The sequence below is a fragment of the Myotis myotis genome, unplaced genomic scaffold, assembly GCF_014108235.1.
Source record: "Myotis myotis isolate mMyoMyo1 unplaced genomic scaffold, mMyoMyo1.p scaffold_m19_p_14, whole genome shotgun sequence".
In the NCBI taxonomy this organism is placed as follows: domain Eukaryota; kingdom Metazoa; phylum Chordata; class Mammalia; order Chiroptera; family Vespertilionidae; genus Myotis; species Myotis myotis.
In genome coordinates this window covers 24,794,152-24,821,701 of record NW_023416318.1, presented here as the reverse complement: position 1 = coordinate 24,821,701, position 27,550 = coordinate 24,794,152, and the positions used below count along the sequence as shown (strand labels likewise).

The 27,550-nt window shown below is 36.7% G+C and overlaps 1 protein-coding gene across 5 annotated transcripts in view; it reads right to left on the bottom strand.

The window, feature by feature from the left end:
- RTN4 (reticulon 4) overlaps positions 1–27,550 on the bottom strand; it is a 56,297-nt gene that overhangs the window by 21,371 nt on the left and 7,376 nt on the right. The window contains exons 2-3 of one of the 5 annotated variants that reach the window (XM_036334546.1): positions 17,724–17,780; positions 14,628–17,039 (exon numbers count right to left, since the gene is read on the bottom strand). The exons of 1 other annotated variant lie outside the window; for it this stretch is intronic. In XM_036334546.1, the coding sequence (XP_036190439.1) occupies positions 14,628–17,039; positions 17,724–17,780 (2,469 nt within the window). Of the gene's footprint in view, positions 1–7,208; positions 7,396–14,627; positions 17,040–17,723; positions 17,781–27,550 lie in introns of those variants that run through there. 3 more of the 5 variants (XM_036334547.1, XM_036334549.1, XM_036334551.1) reach the window with 3 other exon arrangements.

The window sequence follows — 27,550 nt, the reverse complement described above, 5'->3', positions numbered from 1 at the left end:
ATCTTTCACTTACTCTGAGCTCTTTAGGTAAATGCTACATAGTACAATATAGTGATGATAGAGTATTTAAGGAGAGACAATAGTATTTCAGTGTCTATCAACACCTTACATAAATGCCGAAGAGGTGATTGGATTAAAATGTGAAAGCCATGAAGTAGATTTAAATAGATATATTTACACATTTTATAATGCCCACCTCCACCCCCCATACAGACACAACACACCAAGTAACGTAAGTCAGCATTATCCATGGTAACACAGAAAAATAAAATGTGGTCTCAGAATACTGCTCCAAAGATGCAAAGAGGAGCACTGGCTAACTTAAATTTAGTAACATCCTTTAGCCTAAATTCTAGCAAGAGGTGGAATTAACTCAATAAATAAAAAGGTGATGTAGGGGATACCTACAGACCAGAATAAGAATTCTATTCACCGCTTAAATATTTTTCCTACATTCAAGCATGTAATCCAATCCCTAAGGACGAAGAGAAATTATACTCCTGGCCCACAGGGTTCCCACTAGGCTTAACCTTTTGACAACACTAAACAACTAACACCTACCTTCTTTCATGGCTTGTGTAATAGACTACTGCCTCTTTTATTGTAGAGTGAAGATCATACAAAAAGAAATATATACCATGCTCAATAAGATGCCACAACTATTAATGAATAAAATATCAAAACATGGGTCATTAGCTTTTATCTTCAGTTGTTCAAGTACAAATATAAATTGTAAAAAAAAAAAACAACAGCCCTGTGTCACAAGCTATGTGGTCCTGAGCAAATAATCTCTCTAGTTTTCTTGGGTTCCTTACCTATGAAATGAGAACATTAGAAAGAAAAAAAAAAGACTGGTAAAATGACTTGTCTGCAGGTATAATCTAAAACTCCTGGATTTATAAAAGTTGCTTAATTTACTTAACTGTTCCTTTAAGAAGGGATAAAGTAGGAAATCCCTTTCCTTATTTCTCCCACTTGAAAAAACATTTTTAAAAATTTTCCAAGAATGCACAAACAGAGTTCAAGGCCAGGAGTAAACCTGGATGAACATCAGAGCTCTCAGCCTCTTACTTGATTGAGAAGCTGTGCAGAGTCAACAAGGAGACCTACTGTTGAAGCCACTGTTCCTGCCTTCAAGGAATTTACAGGCTAGAAAAAGAGCCAAGATATACATATAAATAACTTTAATAAAAGCTACAGCCCAGCCTGCTGGCATGACTCAGTAAGTCGAGCGTGGACCTATGAATCAGGAGGTCACAGTTCAATTCCTGGTCAGGGCACGTGCCCAGATTGTGGGCTCGATCGCCAGTGTGGGGCGTGCAGGAGGCAGCTGATCAATGATTCTCTCTCATCATTGAGGTTTCTATCTCTCCCTATCCCTTCCTCTCTAAAATCAATAAAAAAATATATTTTTAAAAAAGCTTCAAAATGAAAACCAAGAGATGGGAGTTCTGAGGAACACTAGGTTACCTCCATCTGAGAGGATCAGTGAACACCTCAGGGAGGACTGGGCTGTTGATAAGCACAACTTGGACAAAATGAAACGGGGCAAAAAGGCATTCTACACAGAGAAAAAAACAGAAGCAAATGCAAAGAACAGGCATGTTTAGGGAACAAGTCCTTCCGTGTGGATGGAGACAAAATAATGGGATATGGGATTATAAAAGATGGGACTAGAACAAGCATGTCAAACTCGCGGCCCACAGACTACATGCCTTGTTTTATTTGGCCCGTGTTAGCCTTTGCATTTGACATGTTTGCACTAAACCATGGAATGCCTTATAAAAGTCCAAGATAGACGGTATAAGCTTTAATTGAAAAGTAAAGAAAAGCCCCTTAAGTGCTATAATCAGAGGAACACTCTTGGAATATTAACTAGGATTTAGTGGCAAAACCAGTTGGGAGTCCTGGTGAGGAAATAGAGTACCCAGACTTGGGTAAATAACACCAAGAGGCCATTTCCACCATTGCTCTCACTACTTATCCATATAGGGAAAAACATGTGCAAATTTACTTTTTAAATGTAAACCTGGTTCTCATCAAGTAATACACTTAAAAACTGACAAAAACAACTCTCTCAGAAAGAGTTAAAATCAACATAAATGCATAGTTAGTATTTAATCTTGGCCAAGGTTTCAGGACACTCCCATAGATTGCTCAAAATAATTTGTACAATCTTGCTGGAGGGTAGTTTTGCAACAAATGCCTAAATATTATAACCCAGCAATTTAGAAATAATCATGAATAAAAACCAAGATTTATATTCAATTATATTCATTTTAATATAGTTCATACTTGAATATTTAACTGTATGGGTTTAGTAGTACATACTTAGAATACTACAAGCATTAAAACAATGTGGACTATCTTTTAAATGAAAGGAATTTCCCCCATTTAGTGGGGGAAAATGATTACAGAACAAAATGTGCCATATTACCCTCCCAACACAAACCCACTCTGTGTGAAGGGATGAATGCCTAAGCAATAGGCTTCAACTAAGTTTAGAATGGAAAGTAGAGGGTCTTTTTCTAATCAATAGGTCTCTCAATTGGTTAACACCAAAGTTCCCTTCTCGGGCATTTTTTTTTTTTGGGGGGGGGGGGCCTTCCCAGGGGTTAGGAAGGCATTTATTTCAAGCAGCAAGACCCCTGCTCCTCTACCTGAATGTCGGTGTATCTGTACACCTATACCCATATAGTCAGTAACCTTAAGCTTTCGAAGAAATGGAAAGTGGCTTATCAAAAGCAAAAATCAGGGAGCCCAACAACCACCTTTGCAAGGAAGTATGCTCCAGAAATGGTTCAAAGCTACCAGATCTTAAGGTACAAACTGAATTCTAATTCTAGAAACATTTCTATCCCCACCCTACAAAACTTCCCTCAAAGGTCATACCTATAGCATGTTAAAAGCCAAATTCAAGAAGCACTACTAATAATGGACAGCAGTGCACATATTCCTAAAATTCCACAGAGTCCGCACCATTTCTCAGTCTTCATATTAAACAGTTTCTCTGAATTTAACCACTCACTCCTTCTTAAAAATTCTCTCCTCCTTACAACACTATCCCGCTTCTTTTACTGCCCTGACTACAACTTCCTGATCTTTCCGGTGCTTCACACCCACACAATGTTGGTTTTAGGTTTTCCTTCATTAATCTTCAGCTCTTTCTATGCAAACACAGCAGTCCAGTCTTATCCATCCATGGCCTGGAAATAGTAAATGGAAAATCCAAAACCTAAGCAGTAAGTTTAAAATTGAACACCATTCTGAGTAGCATGATGAAATCTCATGCTGTTCCACTCCCACCTGCTCAGGACAGGAATCAACCCTTTGTCCAGCGTATCCACGTTGCATATGCCTCCAGTCCTTGAGTCACTTAGTACCTGTCCTAGTTATCAGATCAACTGTGGATTCTTAGTTCAAGTAACCCTCATATTACTTAATAATGACCACAAAGTATAAGAGTATTGGTGCCGGCAATGCGGATGTGCCAAAGAGAAGCCGTAAAGTGCTTCCTTTAAGTGAAAAAGTAAAAAATTTTCAACTTAATAAGAAAAATATATGCTAAGATTGCTAAGATCAATGGTAAGACCGAATCTTCCATCTGTGAAATTGTGGAAAAAGTAATAATAAATTTGGGCTAGTTTTGTTGTCATACCTCAAATGCAAAAGTTATGACCACAGTGAGTGATAAGTGGTCAGTTAAGATAGAAAAGGCATTACATTTCTGTGTGGAAGACATGAAGAGCACACGTGTTCTGACTGACAGCAGTGTGTTATGCCAGAAAGCGCTGAGCCTATACAAGGACTTCAGCAAGAGATCCCCTAAAACGAGTGACCATATTTACATAACTTTCATTACTGTATATTGTTATAATTGTTTTATATTATTAGATACTGCTGTTAATCTCTTACTGCGCCTAATTTATAAATAAAACTTCATCATAGGTAATGTATAGGGAAAAACATAGTACTCCATAGGCTTGGTACTATCCTTGGTTTCAGGCATCCATGGGGTCTTGGAATGTATTCCCACAGATAAACGGGTACGGTACTCCTATCCTCATTTGTCTCACTTTGTATTCAATTCCCAATTCTTTATCATTAAAGCTGTCATGTCTCTGAGCTTCAGAGATATTCTATCATCACTTCATATTTGAAGTTTCTAAAACCAAGCTTGGCATTATTCCTACCTACTTAAGCTCTATTTCTACAGATACTAATGCCCTAGCATTGCCAATGTTTTGCTGTGACTGAAATTTCATGTTGCCCTTTGAGCGCCTCCTTCACCCTAGTCCCACAAATCTATGTCAAATGTCAAGTATTCCTTCTTTCTCAAATCTGTCACTTCCATTTTATTCCTATTTCAGGCCAAGCTCAGGCACTATGTGCCTTAAATTCGGGTACATACAGTCATCCTAACTGTTCTGAGTTCTTCTCCAAGTCATTTCACATAGCACCCCAAACCAGTCTTTCAAACTTACTATATCTTATTACTCTCTACTTTAAAACTTCCAAAGGCTCTTTATTCCCTTTATGGTAAAGTCCAAAACCCAATGTCTTCTGCAATCTGGCACACAGTATCTTTATAGGACCACAGAACATCAAGACTGGAAGCCTAGAAATCATACACCTAAGGAAACTAAGACCCAAAGGGGTAAGTGTCTTACTCTGGCCAAAATCAAAACATACCAGAACGAAAACTTGAAAGCCTAGATTGATGTTTCCTAAATTTGTAATTCATCATTATAACATGAATTAGATCAGGATGCATAATATGAAGATTGCCAGGCCTTTCACCTGTAAATTCTGATTTGGTAGATCTGAGTATGATCACAGGAATCTGAATTTTTAAGCACCACGTGATTCTTATATTCAGAGAAGTTTGAGGAAACCTGACCTAGATCTTGCAAATCTTCTATTTAATCACATTAATCTTATTTTTCAACTATTGTCCTGTAAATATTCTGTCCTACCCAGAAAGTTCTATATAGTGTCTCAGTTAATACCATGCTCAGTGGTTATATCATTCTTCCACACCACCCAAACCCCAAAACTACCCATTCCTTATTATAAGTTCTTCGAAATCTTTTGACTGTTTTAATCAATGCTTTCCATATAACCTCAATAATCAAGTACTATGTAGATTCCAATTTTTTAAGTATCCTAAGAATAATAGAATATCCAAGATGAAATATATGTTAAAAATACAAATTATTAGTATTGGTCTGAGCCTGAAAGATAAAATGTCTTAAAAACTAGTTCATCGGTGGGGGAAAAACCAAAACAAAAACCCCAAATGATTTTAAACCCTGAAATCAGAGTACCTCTCACTTGTTATACCACTGTATTTCCATTAGATGACTAGATGTGCTTAAGGGGATTGGGGGATGAGACAGTAGAAAAAATGGGCCTAAATACATATTTTTAAATATATCTAGAATCTAGTTCTTTCTTCTACTGTCACACACTTTCCATAAAACTCAATCCATGTCAGCCTCAGCTTTTCACTGATTTCCATTTAAGTCATAACCTATAATCTACAACATTAAAATTAACTGCTGGTAAAGAAAATACTAAAATATAACTTCACCAATGAATCTGAAATAGGTAAAGTTAGTCTTACCAAGTAAAAAAGCCACAGACAAGAACTAAAAAATATTAGGCCAATACACTTACATACAAAGTGAGGCTCCCTAGAGACATTTGAGTAAATTTGATTTTATATTTAGTGCCTAAAAATTTATGGTATAATATCGACTAAACTAGATCTTAATTTTTCCTGTCAAAAAATATCCCTAAATTAGTTCAGCAAATAAAGAACTTATGATGTTATTAAATGTTCTAAGATTTAAATGATTAATATAGAGCTTTATTAGTTGCAGAGTAGGCCCTGATGTGACTTTTCACCCATTTTTAAATCCTGTATTTAATGCATTATCACTACTATATTTACTTAGCAAAAACTAGTGTATCGATTCATATTTCACTTTGTAATGCTAATGGTCAGAATGATGAAAAAATTATTTTCTTTATTAAATTCACATGTAAAGAAACCATAAAGGTAAAAATCCAAAGCTGTATCGTTTTCTAATCTTTAAATTGTATCTCAATATGAATGTAATCTTAAACTCACCTTTCCCCCACATTTCCTTATTAAACAGATTTTTAAAAAGAGATTGTGAGGGTTATTATAATTAGCTCCACATATTGCTTTTGGAAACATTATTACTAATCCTGCTAGCAATTCTACTGTAGAAGGATATATTTTCTAAAAATTATAAAACTTTAATGTGGCCAGAAAAAAACTACTGTGTGGAAAGTCTATTAGGACTACTTAATAGCTCTACTAATTTTTAAGATAATTTATTATAAGTGGTCAGACACACACAATCTACCACCTTCTTTTTGTGAAAATGGTACATTTAATCATCTACATAATACTTTTTAAATATTCATTACAGTCAACATTTCACCACTTATGGGCTTAAATTCTTACACAACGATCCACTGAGATTTGAAAGGATCTAGGCTTTCAAGGGGGAGGAAAGAGGATCAAGATCGATGATTGGTTATTACAAGGACAAAGGTTAGTGACTTAAATGTAGACGTGCATTACAAATTGTTGTGTATACATTTTAAAGATTTCAAGATACACAAAAATGGAATCTAATTAAAAGGAGGCTGGTAGTCATTTCAAATGCTCAATAAGATTCCCACAGAAGAAAACAGGCTTATTGCAAGCAAACACAGTATCTTGCTACCTATAAACCTTCAGATAGGATTTCAACTATACCAACTCAGCTTTAAAAAAAAAAAAATACTTGGTCACAGAAAATACGTCATTATGGAATACAAAAATAGCTATGTAGATCTATCAGGCCAACGTGACCAACAGATGAAATGTGTTAAAACCATACTGTTCAAAATGTGCAGGATTAAACAGAACCTAATCAAAGACAGGACTACGAAGACTAAACCAAACGCCAGTGAAACAGAACAGCATGCCGTTTTCTCATACACAACCAAATGTAAAAAACACATTTGTGAAATAGCTGTTTTAAATCTTTACTTTTAAACCTTTCACAGGTTTCACTTTCAATCCAAAATATATCTAAACGGTAAAGCTCATTCTTAGCAATATATTACTAGTCACATAAAAAAAACAAAAAACCACAACTGAATAGAAGATTAAAAAGCAGATATACCCTTGTCCTTCCAATTTTTCTTCTGGCCATCCATCTCGTCACGATCTGCCCTCCAGATACAATGATCAATTATGCATACCAACAGGAACGCTGTAACTGCAAAAGTCTACCCCTGAGACATGAAATACCCGTTTCCTCAACCGAAGGCTGCAGTCTCCTCTGCTGCACAACTGCAGCAGGGCTGGAGTCACCTGACGCCTTCTGGGTGTGGAGCAGTCTGACGCAGTGCAATCTGTAACTAGGCTACTAATACTCAGGCACTACTGCCTTCTTTCTGTGTATTGTTCTCGTCTTTTGCTTGTTGCTCACACCAAAAGGAGCTACTTTTGCAAGCGGGGGGAGGGGGGCAGCCTACCAAAAGAAAAAAAAGAGGGCTGGTTTTTTTTGGCATTTAACCAATAAATGTATTTGAAGTACACTTAAGGCCATGTAGAGTTTTTTTGTTTTGTTTTAAATTATACTGCTGCTTTTCAGTTTAATTTAAAACTCTAAAATCAGTGGTTACCTGTTAAGAAAAACAACAACATGGACTGACTGCAAAGCTTATTCATAAAAACACATTATTTGCCGCATAATAATTTTAATGGCTCAAATAAGATTTCTATTCATAAGATTAAAAAGCAGAGAGGCCCTAGTCCTTCAAATATTTCTTCTGACCATCCACCTAATCATGATCTGCCCTCCAGATGCAATGATCAATTTTGCACATCGACAGGAAAGTTGAAATAAGCTTTTATCTCACGGTAAGAGCTTATATTTCAAGCCTGGGAAATGCTAAGTCTCTTTTTTACTTTCTCCTAAGATTAAGGCTCAAAGCATTCAGCATTTGCACCCTTATGAGGGTATAAGTAGAGAATCATAAAGTCAAGTTATTTATGTTTATTTAATATATGCTACTCAATAGAAAAAAGTTTTTATTCAATTTCAACAATCTCATCTTTCTAATGCAATGGTATTTTTCATTCTTCTCCAATTAAGGAAATTCAGGGAGTTACAAATCTATCCTTATTCTGAATTTATCACCTGTTCCAACTCAATCTTTCAATAAATATCTATTAGCTTGAGGAGAAATATTTGTGTGTTAATTATATCATCTGCCTTGAGAAAATATGAGACTAAACTAAAATTTTACTGATAAATACATAAAAATAAATCTATGTACAGAATTTCTAAAATTTTTGTTCAACTTTATAAAATTGTCATTAATTCCAGAGCAGAATATTAGTCTTTACTAATGTCCCATAACTGCTCAACAGATGCTACCATCTGACTAAGCAGAAGAGACGATAATGACAAAATCAGCTGAAATATTTTAAAATGCCTGATGAAGTATAAGATATGTAGCCTATGTACAAAAATACATATTTCACAGGACTATGCAGCTACCCTAAAATAGTTATAATGTTTCCTGGAATTTTCTATAAAACTGTGTGGGCTGCAAAACCCTCCAAAATCCTTAATATCAGAAGAGGCCTGAATATCGATGATTCCGTTCTTTACCTTATCTGCCTAACTGCAAACATAAAGCAAAGCTATTTTTAAAAAGAACCCAGTATTCTCAGCTTAAGAGTGAATATTTAACTTTAAACTATTCACTGGACCCTTGAGTAATATGATATTTGAGAACCCTGTCACCAAGTCAGAGCATAGCTGAAAATATCCCAAACTATTCAGTAAGTACATATTATTTCCTAATAATGAGTCCCATAGAACTGAAGCCCAATAAATATTTTAGCCTTAGAATAAGGCATTCAAAAATGGCACCCAAAGAGGTTCTTTTTTAAATATATTTTTATTGATTTCAGAGAGGAAGCGAGAAGGAGATAGAAATATCAATGATGAGAGAATCAATCATTGATCGGCTGCCTCCCACAGGGGATCGAGCCCACAACCCAGGCAAGTGCCCTTGACTGGAATCGAACCTGCGACTCATCAGTCTGCAGGCCGACACTCCATCCACCCAAACCGGCTAGGGCACCCAAAGAGTTTTTAAGTCAGAGATTACTACACAAACAGGAGAGGGGGATGGAAAGATTTAAGATATGAGTATTTACCATTCACATCTTCTGGTATTTAACTTGGTTTGACAATTTTTTTATATATATATTTTTTATTGATTTTTTACAGAGAGAAAGGGAGAGGGACAGAGAGCTAGAAACATCGATGAGAGAGAAACATCGATCAGCTGCCTCCTGCACACCTCCTACTGGGGATGTGCCCGCAACCATGGTACATGCCCTTGACCGGAATCGAACCTGGGGACCCTTCAGTCTGCAGGCCGATGCTCTATCCACTGAGCCAAACCGGTTAGGGCTGGTTTGACAATTTTAAAAAATAGTCCAAGGCGGCAAGAATGTGTAATAATATCCATTCATCTAAACATTAAATATACCTAACAACTCCCTGGCAGATTAAAAAGGCAAAACTGGAGCCCTGGAAATTCAACCTTGCATAGTGATATCTATTTCTTCAGTTTATATGGGCTTTGCAATTTATTAAGCTTACAGCAAAAACTAGTTCATATAAATCAACTGACATTCTGCCCATTTCTTTCTTAGAAAAGTTTTAAAACTAGAGTTCCTTTAAGTTTGGTAAACTAAGCAAGAACATGCTTAAATTTGAAATTTTGATGAGACAAAAAAATGTGTTAAAATATAAAGCTATATGGGCTATGCTTATTGTGAGGATCAAATGAATTAGTGTTATGCAAAATGCCTTATGACAGGTGCCTGACAAAAAGTAGGCCCTATGTAAGTGCTCGCTATTTATGATTAGTATTATGCTAAAAAAACAGACAAACTATAAGGGACAAGACCCTTAAAACACATCTAAGAAAGCACATATATTAAGCCATCTGATTCTAGGCAATAACCAAGACCTTTCAAATCTGAAGTACCTATACACACAAATTATTGTTCTTTGCTATGTAGTTCTATTATTTTCCAGCTGAGAAAATTTTATATACAAAGAGTTTATAGGTCCTATTTCACATTAAATCCCAACTTACAGGCAAATAAAGGACATAAATTTGTTTTTTAAAAAAACAACATCGTTTATTTTGCCTTCAAATATTTAATAAAAAAATTTTCAATGATAATTTTTGAATAGAGCAGATACATCCCAACAGCATTTTGATTATTTGGGACAGGACCTATTTCCTCTTAAAAAGGAGGATTCCAAAGGAGAGGACAACAGAAAAGTGCTTTACTTATAGTGCAAGTAAATAAATTCTAAATTGTTTAAATTCTAAGTTCTACTGCATATTATTGGGAAGGGGGAGGGGAGGAGATAGTCTCCTTTTCCTGAAATCAAAATCAGCCTTACACAAAACTTTTTAAATAAACTGTTCAAAGTTCATGTTTGGCAACTTCCAACTCCTCAAAGTCCATATCCCAAGTACCTCTCCCAAGCATGACAAAAACTAGTAAGGAAAATGTCCCCAAGCATACCCCTAACTCCTAACCATGCCCTAAAATTTCCTATATCCTTTGTTTCTCTTCTTCTCATATCTTGAATCAAAAGTCTCATTTTCTTAGTGCACTTACCTCATCAGTAGGAAATGTACATGATTATATCAATCCCTACTAAAGAATAAAAAAACTCTTTTCTTTACAACCAGAGAGAGAGAAAGAGAGTGAGAGCGAGAGAGAGCGAGAGAGAGAGGTTTTATCTATATCTAAGTGGCAGGATTTCAGACATTAGAAAGTGTATTTTGGCATAGGTAGCAATATGTAAGCTGAAGGTCTGCCATGCCAGTTTTCCCAAGATTCTTCCTTTTCCATGTCTTTCTTTCCTTTTCTTCTGAACCCCAGAAAATTTCATGTTTTGTTTTGCTTTGTTTCCTTAACAATGTTGAGATAAAGGAAATAAAGTGGGAACAAGGCAGTCATTTGGATCGAAAATACTACTCTAAACTGGCAATTGCTTGTGTACAATTCTTGATAGCTAAAATAGTTATTTCCACTTCCAGCAATAGCATTCACTTTTTAAGTAAACAATTGTAGTTACATAGTAGTTTTGAACTTACTTCAAAATTTAATTATCCTGAGTTATGAAACTAAACATATGTCTCACTACTGAAAGGTATTAAACAGCACTGTTTAATGTGCTGTAATATAATGCCCTCTATGGACTAAATTATAGCACTTCAACATTAACTATTGAATTGTGACTTAAGATGTGGAGAAATACTGTAGTCTAGAAAATGAATGACAATACAAGTTAAAATGCCACAAAAAAAAAAAATGAGCATTTTTGAGTCTATAAACAATTTTGCATAAGTTGCTAAAAAATGAATACTAAAAACCATAGAGAGAAACTGAAAGTGATATTATTGAATGAGAACTAAAAAAATGTTGACTTCTTGTATTATAATCTAAAATAAATATATAGATATTCCAAAAGAGACAAAGCATTTTTAATTTGGAATTTAAAAAGTAATAGTCTTTAGGCTCTGAAACCTTAAAACCTTTAAGTTTTCATTAAAGTACACAGGTTTGGGGGAATCCTTAAGGTCATTTCATAATGTTTGTAATAACATGATTCAAGCATTTGTTTCATTCAATACAATGTGTCAAGATTCAAAATCCTGTTATAAAGTCGTTTTTAGTTTGAAACAAATACCCACAACTCACTAAATTTCTCTGCCCAACTAAATATATTCCATATAGTCAATTATAGAGTATTCCATATAGACCTCATTTTCTATCTCTAACACTAGGTGGCACCAACACCCACAGTACAGTTGATTGTCCAACCCGGGCATAAAATCTGGCAGTGCTGATTTTCTGTGTCCCTGTGTCCCTGTGTTCCCTAGGATTGTTTCCTGGTACTAGGAAATTAGATCAGAGTATGATGGGAATAGGAAAACAACTTCACCCAAAAAGCACGTGGGATAAAATAATCTCTGACCAGAATTCAAAATCAATTTTGAATAGATCAGAATTAAATGTAAAAATGAATCTATAAGTAAAGTTATAGATTTCCCTATGTGAAAATTTAAATGTCCAGCAAAATTAAAATTCTTTAGAAAACTGAGGGAAAACTGTAACATATTAAGAGTTTGCATCCTTGTAAATAAAGCACTCCCAAAATTAGAGATGAAAATCTAAATTTAAAAATGGGCAAAGGAGCCGAAACCGGTTTGGCTCAGTGGATAGAGCGTCGGCCTGCAGACTGAAGGGTCCCAGGTTCGATTCCGGTCAAGGGCATGTACCTGGGTTGCGGGCACTTCCCCAGTGAGGGATGTGCAGGAGGCAGCTGATCGATGTTTCTCTCTCATCGATGTTTCTAACTCTCTATCTCTCTCCCTTCCTCTCTGTAAAAAATCAATAAAATATATTTAAAAAATAAAATAAAATAAAATAAAAAAATAAAAATGGGCAAAGGAGCCCTGACCAGTGTGGCTCAGTTGGTTGGAGCATCCTCCTGTACAATGAAAGGTGGTGGGTTTGCTTCCTGGTCAGGGCATATGCCCAGGTTTCAGATTCAAGCCCCTGTTGGGGAACGTACAGGAGGGCAACTGATCAATACTTTCTCTCTCAAATCAATGTTTTTTATTCTCTTTCTCTTCCTCTCTCTTAAATCAATTTTTAAAAAAAAAAAATAACCCACATATCCTCGGGTGAAGATTTAAAAAAAAAAATGGGCAAAGGATATGAACAGGCAATTCACACAAAAATTACAAATAGCCAATAAATATATGGAAACATATTCACCTTTGCATACCACTTTAACTTATCAATCTCATAAAGGTTTTCGATTTGGTTTTAAATGGCAAGTACAGAATGTCTGGAAGAATACCTATGAAATAAGTCAGACATAGTGACTAGGAAGGAGCACTAAGTGTTTACTTGAGACAGGAAGACCTACTACTGTACTTTTTGAATACTGTATATGTGAAGGTATTATCTATCCAAAAAAATATATCAATTGGTGATAATAGAGAAATGGGTGTTTTCTTACGCTGTTAAAAGGGGTAAAAATTAGTTCTGGGTCTCATCCTCCCCTCCTGACTCTCTACAAGCGCCTTTAATTCAACATTTACTCCAATCTCTTTAAAAGGGGTGGGGCTTCTTTAACCCCATTATCTACCTTCCATTGCTAACACTATTTCTCCATAGTCTCAAACTTTCTTTATAACTGTCAACACTTAATATCTATTTTCTAAAATCCCATTCATTCCTTAGCCCTAGCCCTGCCCACTCACACCACCAGCCATTGTCAGGCCAATATCTTCCCTCCTTTTTGATAAATTCTTAATTCCTGATCTTAGGTGAGCTAGTATTTGATAACACCAATCAATCCTTCTACCTTTAAATCTTCCTCTTCTCTTGGTTCTCCCTCGTTGATTTGTGGCTTTAATTACTATCCCAGAGCCCATGGCAAATACACACATAAAAGCAAAGTCTCTCTCAAGAGCTTCCTATGTATAATATCCATCACTTCTTGGATGTCCCTTAGGTGATGTATTACCAATATATTTAAAACTTATTTTCTTAGCTTCTCTCCTTAAATCCCACTTCATTCTCCAAAATTCCCGAACTCAGTTTCTCATACTGCCACCCATGTATTTGCACATATAGAGTAATCTTTAATGCCTCCCCTTACCCTTCATGTTCATGTCCAACCAAACCCCAAGTCCTATGTCACCAGGCTCATCCCATTACCTTAATGTTCATAGCCTCCTCTTTCTTAGACTATAGCAACAATCTCTAAACTAGTCTCTGCCAGTAGTACTACCCATTTGCAGTATATAAGCAGATTCAGTAGAATCCACATAATCACTACATATTTTCATAGAATAACAAACACATTTTCAAATCACTTTACACAAATTAGGTCATGAGAAATGTAGAGACAAAAGAAAAAATGAGAATAAGTAAAATTTTTCAGAAAAATTCATAATAGCATACCTCAATTTATACTTTTCAACAAAATGTTTACTACTCAGTATACATAACTTTATGCCTATTACTGGAAAATACTGCAGTATATTGAAATATTAGGAACACTACAAAAAGGTTTTTTTCATTAAAAAAATTAATTTATGGGGGGGAAAAAGTAAATGCACCCGAAAATGATTTAATACCTCTTGCTCTTCGTGCTATCAGGAAACACTGAAGCAAAAGAAAAGAAATATACACTAAAGCCAATTCTAATATTTTTTTTCTAGTTCCTTGGCAATATACAAATGATCAATGAGTAATTGTGTGGAAAAGTTAAGAACAAGGGTAAGTGATGAGTGCAAGAGGGGTAGAAAAAGCACTAAAACCTTTAACTGGGACAGTAGAAGAGGATTCTATCAATGTGATGTGATGTACTGGACACTACAAATGTAATATATTACACAAAATGTAGTGAAATGTTCCATGGTAAGTCAAAAGGTGGCAAGAAAGCACAAAACAATGTATGGATTACCTGAAGTTTTACTCAGCTCTGCTGAAATTATAGCAGATGGTGATCTGTTCTCTTTTTCTGTACCAGCAGGAAGTTTTTTCTCGGCTTCTTTCACAAGAACTTTGGGTTTAACTATATTCCCTATCTCTGTTTGAGTGGCCAAAGCAGAAACATCTGGAGGCAGTAAGGGCACCTTTGAAATATCAGACCTATCTTCGGAGACTTCATCTGGGACACGGACTTTATCTTCAGCCTTACGTTGTACCTTCTTGAAAAAAATGTCATGGGGTAATTCTGAGCGAGGCAACGACACAGCTCCATCCTCAACATTAGCAATTTCACTTTTGCGGGGTACTTCTAGGTCAGTGTATTCCCTGGCTGATTTAGAAGAATCAGTTCTGGAACTGACAAATGTAGGGAACTCATCTATAATCTCAATGGGAGAAGAATCTGAAAACGTTTCACTCTCTCTTATTTTTGCTTCCTTAGCAATAAATAAGCCATCGTTTGAATAAGGGGCAGTACTGAGCTCCTCCATCTGCAAAGGCGTTTTCTCTTTTTGGGTCCATGTTGGAACTTCACCAGGTGATACGGTACCTTTTGTGGTGTCTAAATTGGGCTGGAATGATTCCAAATATGGCTTCCCCCCCTTAGGTGGTGGTGAAACTCTGACTTTTTCCTTATTTTCATGTTCTATCATGAACTCAGATGAAGTTTCCATGAGATTTTCTTTCGTAAGTATCACAGCTTCATCTTGTTTTTGTGGAACTTCGGGTATTGAATCATCACTAAATAAGTCAACTGGTTCAGAATCAGGTGAGGAATCTTCAACTAGGTCCGAATGCTCAAGCTCTGGCTGTGCAGCTTTGGCTATTTCTGAATAATTAGAGAAATCTGGCGTTGGTTCAGCAGAGACCTTTGTCTCTTTAATTAAATCACATGCAATGGATATATAAGGACCTTCTGTTTCTTGAACAGCTACAGTCATGCTTGCAGGCTCTTTAACTTCTTCCTTTGTTCCTGATACTTTTTTAAGTGACACATTCATGGCTTCTTCATAAGGTGGTGGATTTTCAGGCTCAAGTTTTATGCTTTCATAATTAACTGAAGGAGGAGCATCTAATGGGGATGAACTGGGCTGCACTCCAGAAGCACCAGCACTAGGAGCTACAGAACTTAATGGCGCTTCCATAACAATGTCAGGCAAAACTGGTGAAGGAGTAGCTTCGGATTCTTCAAATGATGGGCAAAGCTGTGCAACAGAGTAGAGTGACTCCTGCATAGCTTCTGATGTTTGAACCAAGTCCATTTTTGTTTCAAACGCAATCTTCGTACCTGTAGCTTCATTCAGTTCACTTTCACATGCTTCCTGTACTAAATCTGGGGTTAGACCTTCAGGCATGTTTGTCATTACTTCCCCTGTCACCTTTGATAAACTATCTGTCGTGACATAATCTGTCTCAGAATCCTGTGCTGCTACAAGGAAAGGATGTGATGATTTGGTGCCAGTATTCTTCTCTGTTATAATTTGAGCCTTTTTCTCTTCTATTTTTTTTTCATCTGTCTTATTTTCTGAAGTATGGTCTTCCAACATAGGAAAAATGTTTGTTGAAATGCTTTCAGTAGCTGTTGGGTTAAAGGGAGTGCATGTGATGTATGTTCCTGAACCATCTTTTATAGCTTCTGGTGTACTGGGAAAGGAAGTATCATCATTACTGCTTTCACTATCTTTCTCAGGGTTTGTCTGACCAATGCTATCCACAAAATATTTCTTATCCACTTTACTATCCAACTTGCTCTCTATAATACCTGTGGTAGCCAAGACATCACTATCTTGCTTATTATTAATACCTCTTACTTCCCATACTTGCTCAAATGGTTTGAAGTCTGCATATTCTTCCCTCATAGGAGCTCCTGTTGTAACTGTCTTTTCATTAAAACTGTCCCTTGTTTTTTCTGGAAACATAACTTGGTTCTCTTCTTTAGTCAAGTTGGTAAGGGCTATAGGTGACTCTTGTTGGTTACGGAGGACATTACTAACTAGGTCACCCTCGTCATCTTTACTCCTCACACTTATGTCCTTCCTAGGTTCTGCTACTGTTGTGGCAGATTCTGCTTTTGGAGAGCCACTGAATGATGATCCCATTTCTGAATATTCCAATTCTGAAAACTCTGTTAAATCTTTGTCTACAAATGGATTTTTTGCCTTTTCTGGAAACTCTTTGGAAGCTTCCTTTGACGTTTCTTGAATTGTTCCTTTGGTAGGCAATACTGCTGGTAAATTACCAAGGTATTCATGTTCTTTAAAAGAAGTAGCTGAGAGGGAAGACAGAGAAGGAAGAGAAGCAGCAGTTTCAAGCAGGACAGATGGGAAATCCTCTTGACCAGCGGAAACAGTGTTACCTGGCTGCTCCTTCAAGTCCATAATTTTTTCTGTGACCATGGACAGAAAGGAAAGTTAGAGAATGCCAGTGTTCTCAGAGTTAATGTATGCTTTATTACAGATTCAAAATAGTGTTAGTAAAGACTTACTATTAACTAAAATGAAATGTAGCATTTAATTAATAAATAACAAGTACACTGGAACCATTACTAAAAAAATTAAAGCTATTATCAATAAAACCTGTGTATGGCTACAGAGGTAATTATATGTCATGCAAAGACATAAATCAGTCTTTAAGAAAAACCTCAAGTATAATCACTAAAAAAGCCAATTTTAACTGGTTTTAGTGGGGAAAAAGAGGATTTGAGAAGAGAGTTTGACAGTTTAGAAAAGAAAAGACACTGGACAATTAAATGCCACAGAATGACATTCGTTCACATGAAAGTCTTTCAGCTATACAGCAAGTAAATTTTATTTGGAGAAATGGAGCAGTCAATATGTAAATGTAAATCAAGGGTCCAAGAATTCCTTATATACTTCCAATTATTAATCAAAAGTTCTGCCCATTTCCCCGTTGGACATAGCATATAAAATGCAATTTCAACTTTTTCAGTAGATATTATCTGAACCATGCTAATTTTTAGTAAATTCAAACTACTCTGTACAGAGTTAACAAAACTACAGAGTTAAAGTTAGAATACACAGAGGATAAAAGGCTAGCAGAAAGAACTTGCCTGCAGAGGAGTGTATCACAGGCTCAGATGCAGCAGGAAGAGCAAAAAGTGTCTCATCTGAAAAACAAATAGAATATAACCTCAGCAGAAATAAAGACAGAGTTGGAAAGAGCCTAAAGATAAGAGGAGCAAGTAAGGGTTCAGTTTGTAATGAGTTAATGCAAAACTTCACCTACAGAGAACAAAGCCAAGATGGAAAGGAAAAAGTAGTACCATTAGTAGAATCATTAATTCAGATTAAATTACCACATATATTATAAAGTTGATTAAATGGTGTCCATAGAACCTATCATTTTTCAACAGGCAAAAACATGTTTATGTTAAACATCATGAACCAAAGTGGCTTCAAGATACTATTTTTCTTACTTAATATACCACATCCAAAGCTTTTGTTCACATTTTCAGATAATTAAATTATCTTGTACTAATTAAGCCAAAATTTTAAAGATGCATTTGAATAAAACTAATACGACACTTGCTTAGTCATTTTTATTGGCATATGTTCAGTTCAGAAGAACTTTCGGAGAATGCATTTTCTTATGCCAGGTTGTCTACCTTTAAATAAAAATATTCTAAGAGTCACTGTACACTATTCTTTGAAGACATCAGTTCTATCAGTTCTATCATCATTGTCCAAATTACAAAGAAAATACTAATTATAATTAGGAAGATCATTATTATCACCAGTCTTGTTTTATTTAAAATTAACATTGAGGGCTACTTGTTATTCTAAGTACTTTACATGCAAAAACTCATTTTACTCCTTAGAACCCTATTGCTACAAGGGTTGTTGTTACTATCCCCATTTAACAGATTAAAAACCAACAACAATCACCACCAAGGGACAAAACTTAAGGAACTCACTCAAAACACAACACAACTAGTGAGAGTCAGGCAATTCAACCCCAGAGCCCATTTTCTTAACCGCAATATATTTCGGACTGAATATTTGTGATTTCCACACCCCCGCCCCTGACACACACACACACACACACCACACACACACACACCAATTTTTATGTTGAAGCCCTACCCTCCAACGTGATGGTATTTGGAATCAGGGCCTTTGGAAGGTAATTAGGGTTACATGGTAGGATAGGATTAGTGTCCTTATAAGAAAAGATACCAGAGAGCTTGCTGCTCACCCTTCCCTGTCTCTCCATTCCGCTATGTGAGCAAGTGGCAGCCGCCTATAAGCCAAGAGAAGGAGCCTCAGAATGGAGCCTACCTAGCTGGCACCTTCATCTTGGATTTCCTGGACAGTGCAAAGAAAGGATGAATACGCTTTAAAAAAGCAACAGAAAGAAACTATGCAAAATGAACTACAGCGGGGGGGGGGGGGGGGGGGGGGGGGAAGGCTGGGGTGGGGGAGGGGGAGAGTGAACAGAGCTCAGTGGCCTGTTAGATAATCAAGCATTTAAAGTATATGTAATTGGAACCCCCTTCAATTACAACAGTGACAGATGCAGGGGGAAAAAGGAATAAAGAAAGATATAACAAACTAAAATTTGTCAACTGTGATGGAAAATACCAATTTACAAATCCAAGAAGCAGAATAAATACAACCCACAAAGAAACACACTGTAAAGGTCAAATTGTTGTAAACCAAAGACGGAGAAAAATCTTTAAAACAGGAAAAGGGCAAGGGAACAGCAATAAGAATGACTTGACCTCTCACTGGAAAAAAACATAATCCAAAAGATAATGGACATCCTTAAAATAATTTTTAAAAAAGGGCAATCTAAAATTATATACACTCAATCATTATTATTCATTGATTCCCTATTTGCAAATTTGTTTACTGGCTAAATTGGTAATCCCAATAGCAGACATGCACAGAACAGCAAAATATGCCCGTCACCCAACACAAGTTCTCAGGTGAGGTTAAACAAGGAAGCCCTATGTCTCCTTGTTTCACTCTCTGACTGTAAACACATATTCTTTTTCCAGGCTATTTAGTGGCACATTTTTTCACATTTTTTGTGGCTTTTGTTAGTTACTTTGCTGCTTAAATAGGCTCCTAAGCACAGTGCTGAAGTGCTGTCTAGTGTTCTTAACCATAGAAGATTGTGATGTACCACCTTACAGAGAAAATATATGTATTAGATAAACTTCATTTAGGTATGAATTATCATGCTGTTGGTCATGTGTTCAATATTAATGAGTCAACAACATATAGTAAATAATGTGTCTTTATAAATAGGAATACACATAAAACAAAGTTATATATAGATTGGTTAACAAAAATGCTATGACTAGAGGTTTCCAGGAACCTAACCCTGTATTTCCCCTAGGGGCAATGATTCAGTATTTGCTAATTCAGTGTTTTCTGTGACTCTATAAAACATAACTTCCTTCTCTGACTGGCTTATTTTGCTCAGCATAATGCATAACCCAGGAACATAGACAATAGGGTGGTGAAGACCTGGGGTCGGGGGTGGGGACGGGCTGGGAGAAGTCAATGGGGGAGAAAGGAGGCATATGTAATACTTTTAACATTAAAGATTTAAAACAAATAAAACACCATAACTTCTGTATAGAGCAAGATTGACTGTATTCATAAAAAATATTCTTGAAAAGCAAAGAGAAAAAGGTATTACCAGATAAAATATGGAAACAAAAGCTGAAAGAAATTACCATCAAGAGACCTGCACTACAAGAAATGCTAGTTTTTCAGACTAAAGGGAAATGACACCAGATAAAAATCTGTATCTTCATGAAGGAACAAAGAATGGCGGAATGGTAAATACAAAATATTCTCACTTCTTAATTTCTTTAAAGAATAATTGATTTTTGAAGCACAAATAATTACAATATACAATAATATTTGTAGAAGCAAAATGTATGACAATAAAAACACAAAGGATGGAAGAACTGCATGGATGCATAAAAGAACCAAAACCAGATGGGACATAGAGAAAACAAAGACAAATGAACCATACTGATAAGTATGATCAATGTAAATGGTCCCAATTAAAAGCAGGTTTTCAGACTAGATAAAAATCCTTCTATGTGCCATTTATAGGACACACTTTATATATAATAACACAGGAGGTTAAAAGTGAAAGGATCTAGCCCTAGCTGGTTTGGCTCAGTGGATAAAGTTTCAGCCTGTGGAATGAGGGGTCCCAGATTCGATTCCGGTCAAGGGCACATGCCTGGGGTTGTGGGCTTGAACCCCAGTAGGTGGAGTGCAGGAGGCAGCCAATAAATGATTCTCTCTCATCATTGATGTTTCTATCTCTCTTTCCCTCTCACTTCCTCTCTGAAATCAATAAAATATCTATATATATAAAAGCGTAAGTGACCAGCCGATGGGCCGACCGGTAGCTATGATGCACAATGACCACCGGAGGCAGACGCTCAATGCAGGAGCAGAAACCACAGGCATGGAAACATGGAACAGACTGATGAATCTCATAGGGAAGGGGAAGGAGGGCAAGAAGAGATAAACCGAAGATCTTATATTAATACTAGAGGCCCAGTGCACAGACTCATGCAGCAGTGGGGTCCCTCGGCCTGGCCTGCGGGAATCGGGCTGAAACCAGCTCTCTGACATCCACGAGGGGTACTAGATTGCGAGAGAGCACAGAGCCGAGGGACCCCACCAGTGCACAATCTATGCACCGGGACTCGTGTGTGTGTGTGTGTGTGTGTGTGTGTGTGTGTGTGTGTGTGTATATATGAAAGAATCTAAAAGGACATATCATCCAAGCACTTATTCTAAGAAATGTGGAGCAGCTACATTAAGGTCGAGCAAATTAGATTCAAAGACAAGGAATATTACCTTGATACTATCAGTGATAAAGAGGGGCACTTGGTAATGATAAAGGAGTAAACAAACATAACACTAAATAGCTATATTACAACACTAAAGGTGTATGGGAAAGGTATGTAGAAAATACATGAAGCAACAACTAAAGGGAGGCAGACAAATCTAAAACTTTTATTTAAAAAATTTAACACTCAACTCTCAACTAATCGACAGATTACACCCACATGCATGTAATCAATAAGGACATAAATTTAGATAACATTATTCACAAACTAAACTGACTTTTATAGAGCACTACAAACAACAGAATACACATTCTTCTCAAGTACATATGGAACATTCACCAAGATAAACCATTTTCTGGTCTATAAAACAAGTCTCAATACACTTTAAAAGGCTGACATCATGAATTAAATTGATCACATGAATTAAATTGAAATCACTAAGACAAAAATATCTGGAAAAATCCCAAAATGTTTGGAAATTAAACTATACAATTAAAAAAAAAACACCATGGATCACAGAGGAAATTAAAGCATATTTTAAATTAAATAATGGAAATTTGTGGGATACAGGTAGAGCAAGGTTAGAGAGAAATTTATAACTCTGAAGGATTCAATTCAAAGAGCTTCCACCTCACGAAACCAGAAAAAAAGAGCAAGTTAAACCCACATAAGTAAACCCAAACAAGTAAAAGAAAATAACAAGAATCAGAGCAGAAACTATTGTTATAGAAAACTAGTAAACAATAGAGAAAAATCAATGAAACCAAAAGTGAAGAAATCAATAGAATTGAAACTCCATAAAACTAACAAGAAAAAGAAGGAAATAAGATCAAGTAATGGAAATAAAAGGACTATCTCTATAAATCTTAAAAACATCAAGAATATTATTAACAAGTTTATGCCAATAAATTAGATAACTTAGGTGAGTGGACAAAGTCCTTGATGTCTACTCATCAAGATGAAATAGACAAATTCCTTTAAAGGCATACATTTCTAAAACTGGCAGAAAAGAAATAGAAAATCTGAATAGCCCTATATTACTTAAAGATAAGTTCAGTATCCTTATCATTTAAAACCATATCCACAAAGAAAACTCCAAGCTCAGAGGCTTCACTAGTAAATTCTGTAACACCTAAGGATGCTTATACAGACGCTTTCAACAAATAAAGGAAAAGCAAACACTTCCCAAAACGTTTTATAAATTGATACATTAATATCAAAACCAGACAAAGATATTGCAAGAAAATGAATTTACAGAAAAATACCCCTTACACATACATGCAAAAATCTTTAACAACATATTAGCAAATTGAATTCAGCAATTCATAAAAAGTATATTCATTACCAAAAGGGTTTAATCCCAGAAATAAAAGATTGGTTCAACAATGAAAATGAAACAATGAAATTTAGCACATTAGCAGTCTAAGAAAGGAAAGTAACACAATTGTCTTAATAGATGTCAAAGACATCTGTTAAAATTCAATACCTATTTCGTAAAAATTTTCAACGAATTTGGAGAAGGAAACTTTCTCAACCTAAGGGTCAGGACATCTAGGAAAAATATGCAACTAACTTCATACTTCATAATAAGACTAATCATATTTCCCCCAGATGCAGAATAAAACAAGGAAGTTTTTACACCTTTTACTGTACTTGCCTTCTTACCACATTTATAGCATAATATCAGAAGGGAAAAGTAGAATGATTTTAACTTGCGAACAGCACTGTGTAGTAAGAAAATTCTATGGTTTTTTTTTTTTAAAAAAAAAAACACCGCCGAAACCGGTTTGGCTCAGTAGATAGAGCGTCGGCCTGTGGACTGAAAGGTCCCAGGTTCGATTCCGGTCAAGGGCATGTACCTGGGTTGCAGGCACATCCCCAGTAGGAGATGTGCAGGAGGCAGCTGATCGATGTTTCTCTCTCATCGATGTTTCTAACTCTCTATCTCTCTCCCTTACTCTCTGTAAAAAAATCAATAAAATATATTTTTTTAAAAAAATTAAAAAAAAAACACACCTATTAAACCTCACTAGAGCTAGGAAGTAAATTTAGGAAGATGCAGGATAGTTACGAGAACAGTATACAAATCACTGAATTTCCATGTACCAGCAACTAACAAGTGAAAAATAAAATGTTTAACTATCATTTACAATAGCAACAAAAAACACAAAATACTTAGAAGTAAATGTAACAATAGAAATGCAAAAGCTCTACAGTGAAAAATACAAACACTGGTGAGAGAAATACATACTAGTAAACATGACATGTGGATTGGAAGACTTTTGTTGTTAGCAGGGAAGAGCTCTCTTAAAGAGTTTCTTGTGTCTTTGCACACCTTGTGAAGAGAGGGATGGGGCACTGGCTGCCTTTGTTCCTATCTTTTCAAAGATGTTTGTATTGCAAACAACCTTAGAGACAGAGACAAAGTCTTTCACTTGAGCAGTAAGGCAAGCAGGCTTATTATGTAGTGTAAGATCCAGTTTCTCTAAGCCCAAGGTTGCTTGGCCCTCTCTGTGTTGCCCTAAGGAAATGGGGCTCTGGGAATCTGTCCCAAAAAGTGCTGATATTCTGGCTATTACCACGGCTGTGAGTATTAAAGTCCCTTATTTCTTACCCAGGTATCTGTGTCCTCTGCCAGCATCCATGAGACTATGGCAGGCTAATTTGTTAGCTTGTTATAAGGTAAAATCTCAAACTCTTAAGATGTCAAATTCTCCCAATATTGATCTCTAGACTCAATATAATCCCAAATTCCCAGCAGGCATTCTGTAGAAATGAACAAGTTGATCCTAAAATGTATATAGAAATACAAAGGACTTAAGGCAAAACAATTTGGGGGGAAAAAAAGATAAAACTTGGTGTATTCACACTGCTCGATTTTAAGACTTACTATAAAGTTATAGTAATTAAAACAGTCTGGTTACTGGCATAAAGATAGACAAATAGATCAATAGAATAAAATAGATAAAGACATCCTTGACTCACAATGAATGGTTTGACTGTACGGAAAGTGATATACATTCAATAGAAATCTTTGATTTTAAATTCTGATCATTTCCGGGCTAAGGACATGCAGTACAATTTTCTGGTGAAGCTGCGCAGTGGCAGCACAAGCGGTGAGCCACAGCTCCCAGATCAGGAAGGTGAACAACTGATACTCCACAGTGTATTCACTGTGTTAGATGATTTTGTCAACTCTAGGTGGGCAAAATATTAAGTGTTCTGAGAATATTAAAGGTAGGCACGGCTAAGCTATGATGCTTGGTAGGTTAAGTGTATCAAATGCTTTTTTAAAAATAGTCATTATTTAATGAGCTAATTCCTTGCTCTCCTTCTTCACCTCTCTCCCTCATTATCTCACTCCTCCACCCTACTCCCAACATTGAATGCTAAACATACTTATGCAAACAGACATGATATAATGCCAGAGAAAGTCAGTGCCAATTTTTAATGTGTCTAAATGCATTTCTGACTCAGGATATTTTCAGCTTACTAACTATGGGTTTATAGGACATACCCACCATCCTACGTTGAGGAGGATCTGTATGCTTAAACAGACACACTTATATGGTCAGCTGATTTTCGTCAAAGGCACCAAAGCAAAATTCAATAGAGAAAGACAAATTCTTTCCAAAAAAATTTTGCTGGGCCGGACCGGTGTGGCTCAGTGGTTGACTCATGAATCAAGAGGTCACCAGTTCAATTCCCAGTCAGGGAGCATGCCCAGATTGCAGGCTCGATCCCCAGTGGGGGGTGTGCAGGAGGCAGCTGTTCGATGATGTTTTTCTCATCGATGTTTCTATCCCTCTATCCCTCTCCCTTCCTCTCTCTCTAAAAACCAATAACAACTTACTTTAAAAAATGTTTGCTGGGACAACTGGATATTTATGTGGAAAAAATACAAAAATCTGAACCTGTAACTCTTCCATAGGCAAAAATTAATTCAAGATGAATTATAGATTTAAACCTAAAAGCTAAAACGATAAAGCTTCTAAAAAAAAACAAAAAAAAACATAAAACGTTTTTACAACCTTGGTGTAGGCAAATGTGTCTTAGCACACAGTAAGTATGAACCATAAAAGGAAAGCTTGATAAATTAAGACTTCTTCAAAAGCAGAAAATTATACTCATCAAAAGAAACCATCAATAAAATTAGCAGGTAAACTACAGATTAGGAGAATATATTCACAATGCATATATCTGAGGAAAGACTCCTACAAATCAGTAAGAAAATGGCATCTAACCCAATGTAAGAATGGGCAAATTACTTGGACACTTCACAAAAAGAAGTTACACAAGTAGCCAGCAGACATGTAAAAGCCCTCTAATTCATTAGTCATTAGGAATTAAATTTAATTCATCATGTGAATTAAAGCTATAATGAGAACAACTACATACCCACTAAAATTTAAAAGACTGATAATATCAAATGTTTGTGAGAATGTGAAGCCACGCTAACTCTCATACATCGCTGGTAGACGTGGAACCACTCTGGAGAACAGTTTGACAATTTTTTTTATAAAGATAACTACCCTATGAACCAGCAATTCTACTCTTACTCAATTCTACTCTCTTTACCCAAGAGAAATGAAAACAAATATCCACAAAAAAAGGCCTATACAAAGAAAGTTCACAGCACTCTATTGTTCATAATAGCTAAAAACTACAAATAATCCAAATGTCCATCAACAAGTGAACAAATAATTAAATTGTAGCACATTCTTATGATGGAATACTTACTCAGCAATAAAAAGGAATAAATTACTGATACCTACAACATCATTGATAAGTCCCAAAAATATATTGAGTGCAAATAACCAGACACCAGAGTAAATACTGTATGATTCCATCCACATGATACTCTATAATCGGCAAAATTATGGTGAAAACAATCTGAACAGTAGCTGCTTGGGATTAGAGGGCTGGGGGAAGGACAGAACAAGAATTAAATTGACTGCTAAGGCTCAAGGGATCTTTCTGGAATGATGAACCTTTTCTGTTATCTTGACAGGGGTGTGGGTTAAATGAGTAGCTGTATTTGTTAAAACACAGAATTGCTAAAATTTAAGATCTATGCATTTTACTGTATGTAAGTTATATCTTTATTATTTTTAAAAAATATATTTTTATTGATTTCAGAGAGACAGGGAGAGAAACATAAATGATGAGAATCATTGATTGGCTGCCTCCTGCACGCCCCCTACTTGAGGTTGAACCTGCAACTCAGGCTACCCTTGACTGGAATCCAACTTGGGACACTTTAATCAGCAGGCCAACACTCTGTCCACTGAGCAAAACTGGCCAGGGCTGTAAGTTATCTGTATATGTAAAACCCTAATATGCAAATAGACCGAACAGCAGAACAACCGAAAAACCAGTCACTATGATATGCACTGACCACCAGAGGACGCACGCGGAACATGGCAGGTGTTGGTGGCAGGCGGCAGAGTGCGAAATATGGTGGGCATCAGCTGCAGCGGGATGGTGGAGCAGGTGAGCGGGGGTGCCAGACCAAGGAGGGGCACCGGTTGCTGTCATTGGCGCGAGCCTCTGGTGGTTACTGAAAATTCTTTGCTCCCGTGCACCGCAGTCCTGCCCAGCGCTCACACCCACTACCAGCGCAGGCCCCGCTCCTAATCACTCACTCAATCACTCACTCGGCGCCGTCAGCAGGTGTGAGCAATGGCTGCCGGCCCCGGCAGCCCCTCAGGGCTTCTCCACCTCCCCCTGCTCCTGAGGGGCGATCGGGGCAGCAGCCACCACTCACACACACTGACAACACTGGCCATGCTCGCACTCACTGCTGACACTGTCCTCAATCGCTCTGCACCGTCAGCGAGTGCGAGCAGGGCAGCAGGAGTGGGGCTGCTGTGCGGGGGGGGGGGGGGGGGGGGGGGGGGGCACAGCAGGAGGGGCCAGGTGGGTTTGGCTCAGTGGATAGCGCGTCAGCCTGCAAACTGAAGGGTCTTGGGTACAACATCAGTCAAGGGCACATGCTGGGGTTGCGGGTTCGATCCCCAGTGTGGGGCATGCAGGAGGCAGTCGAT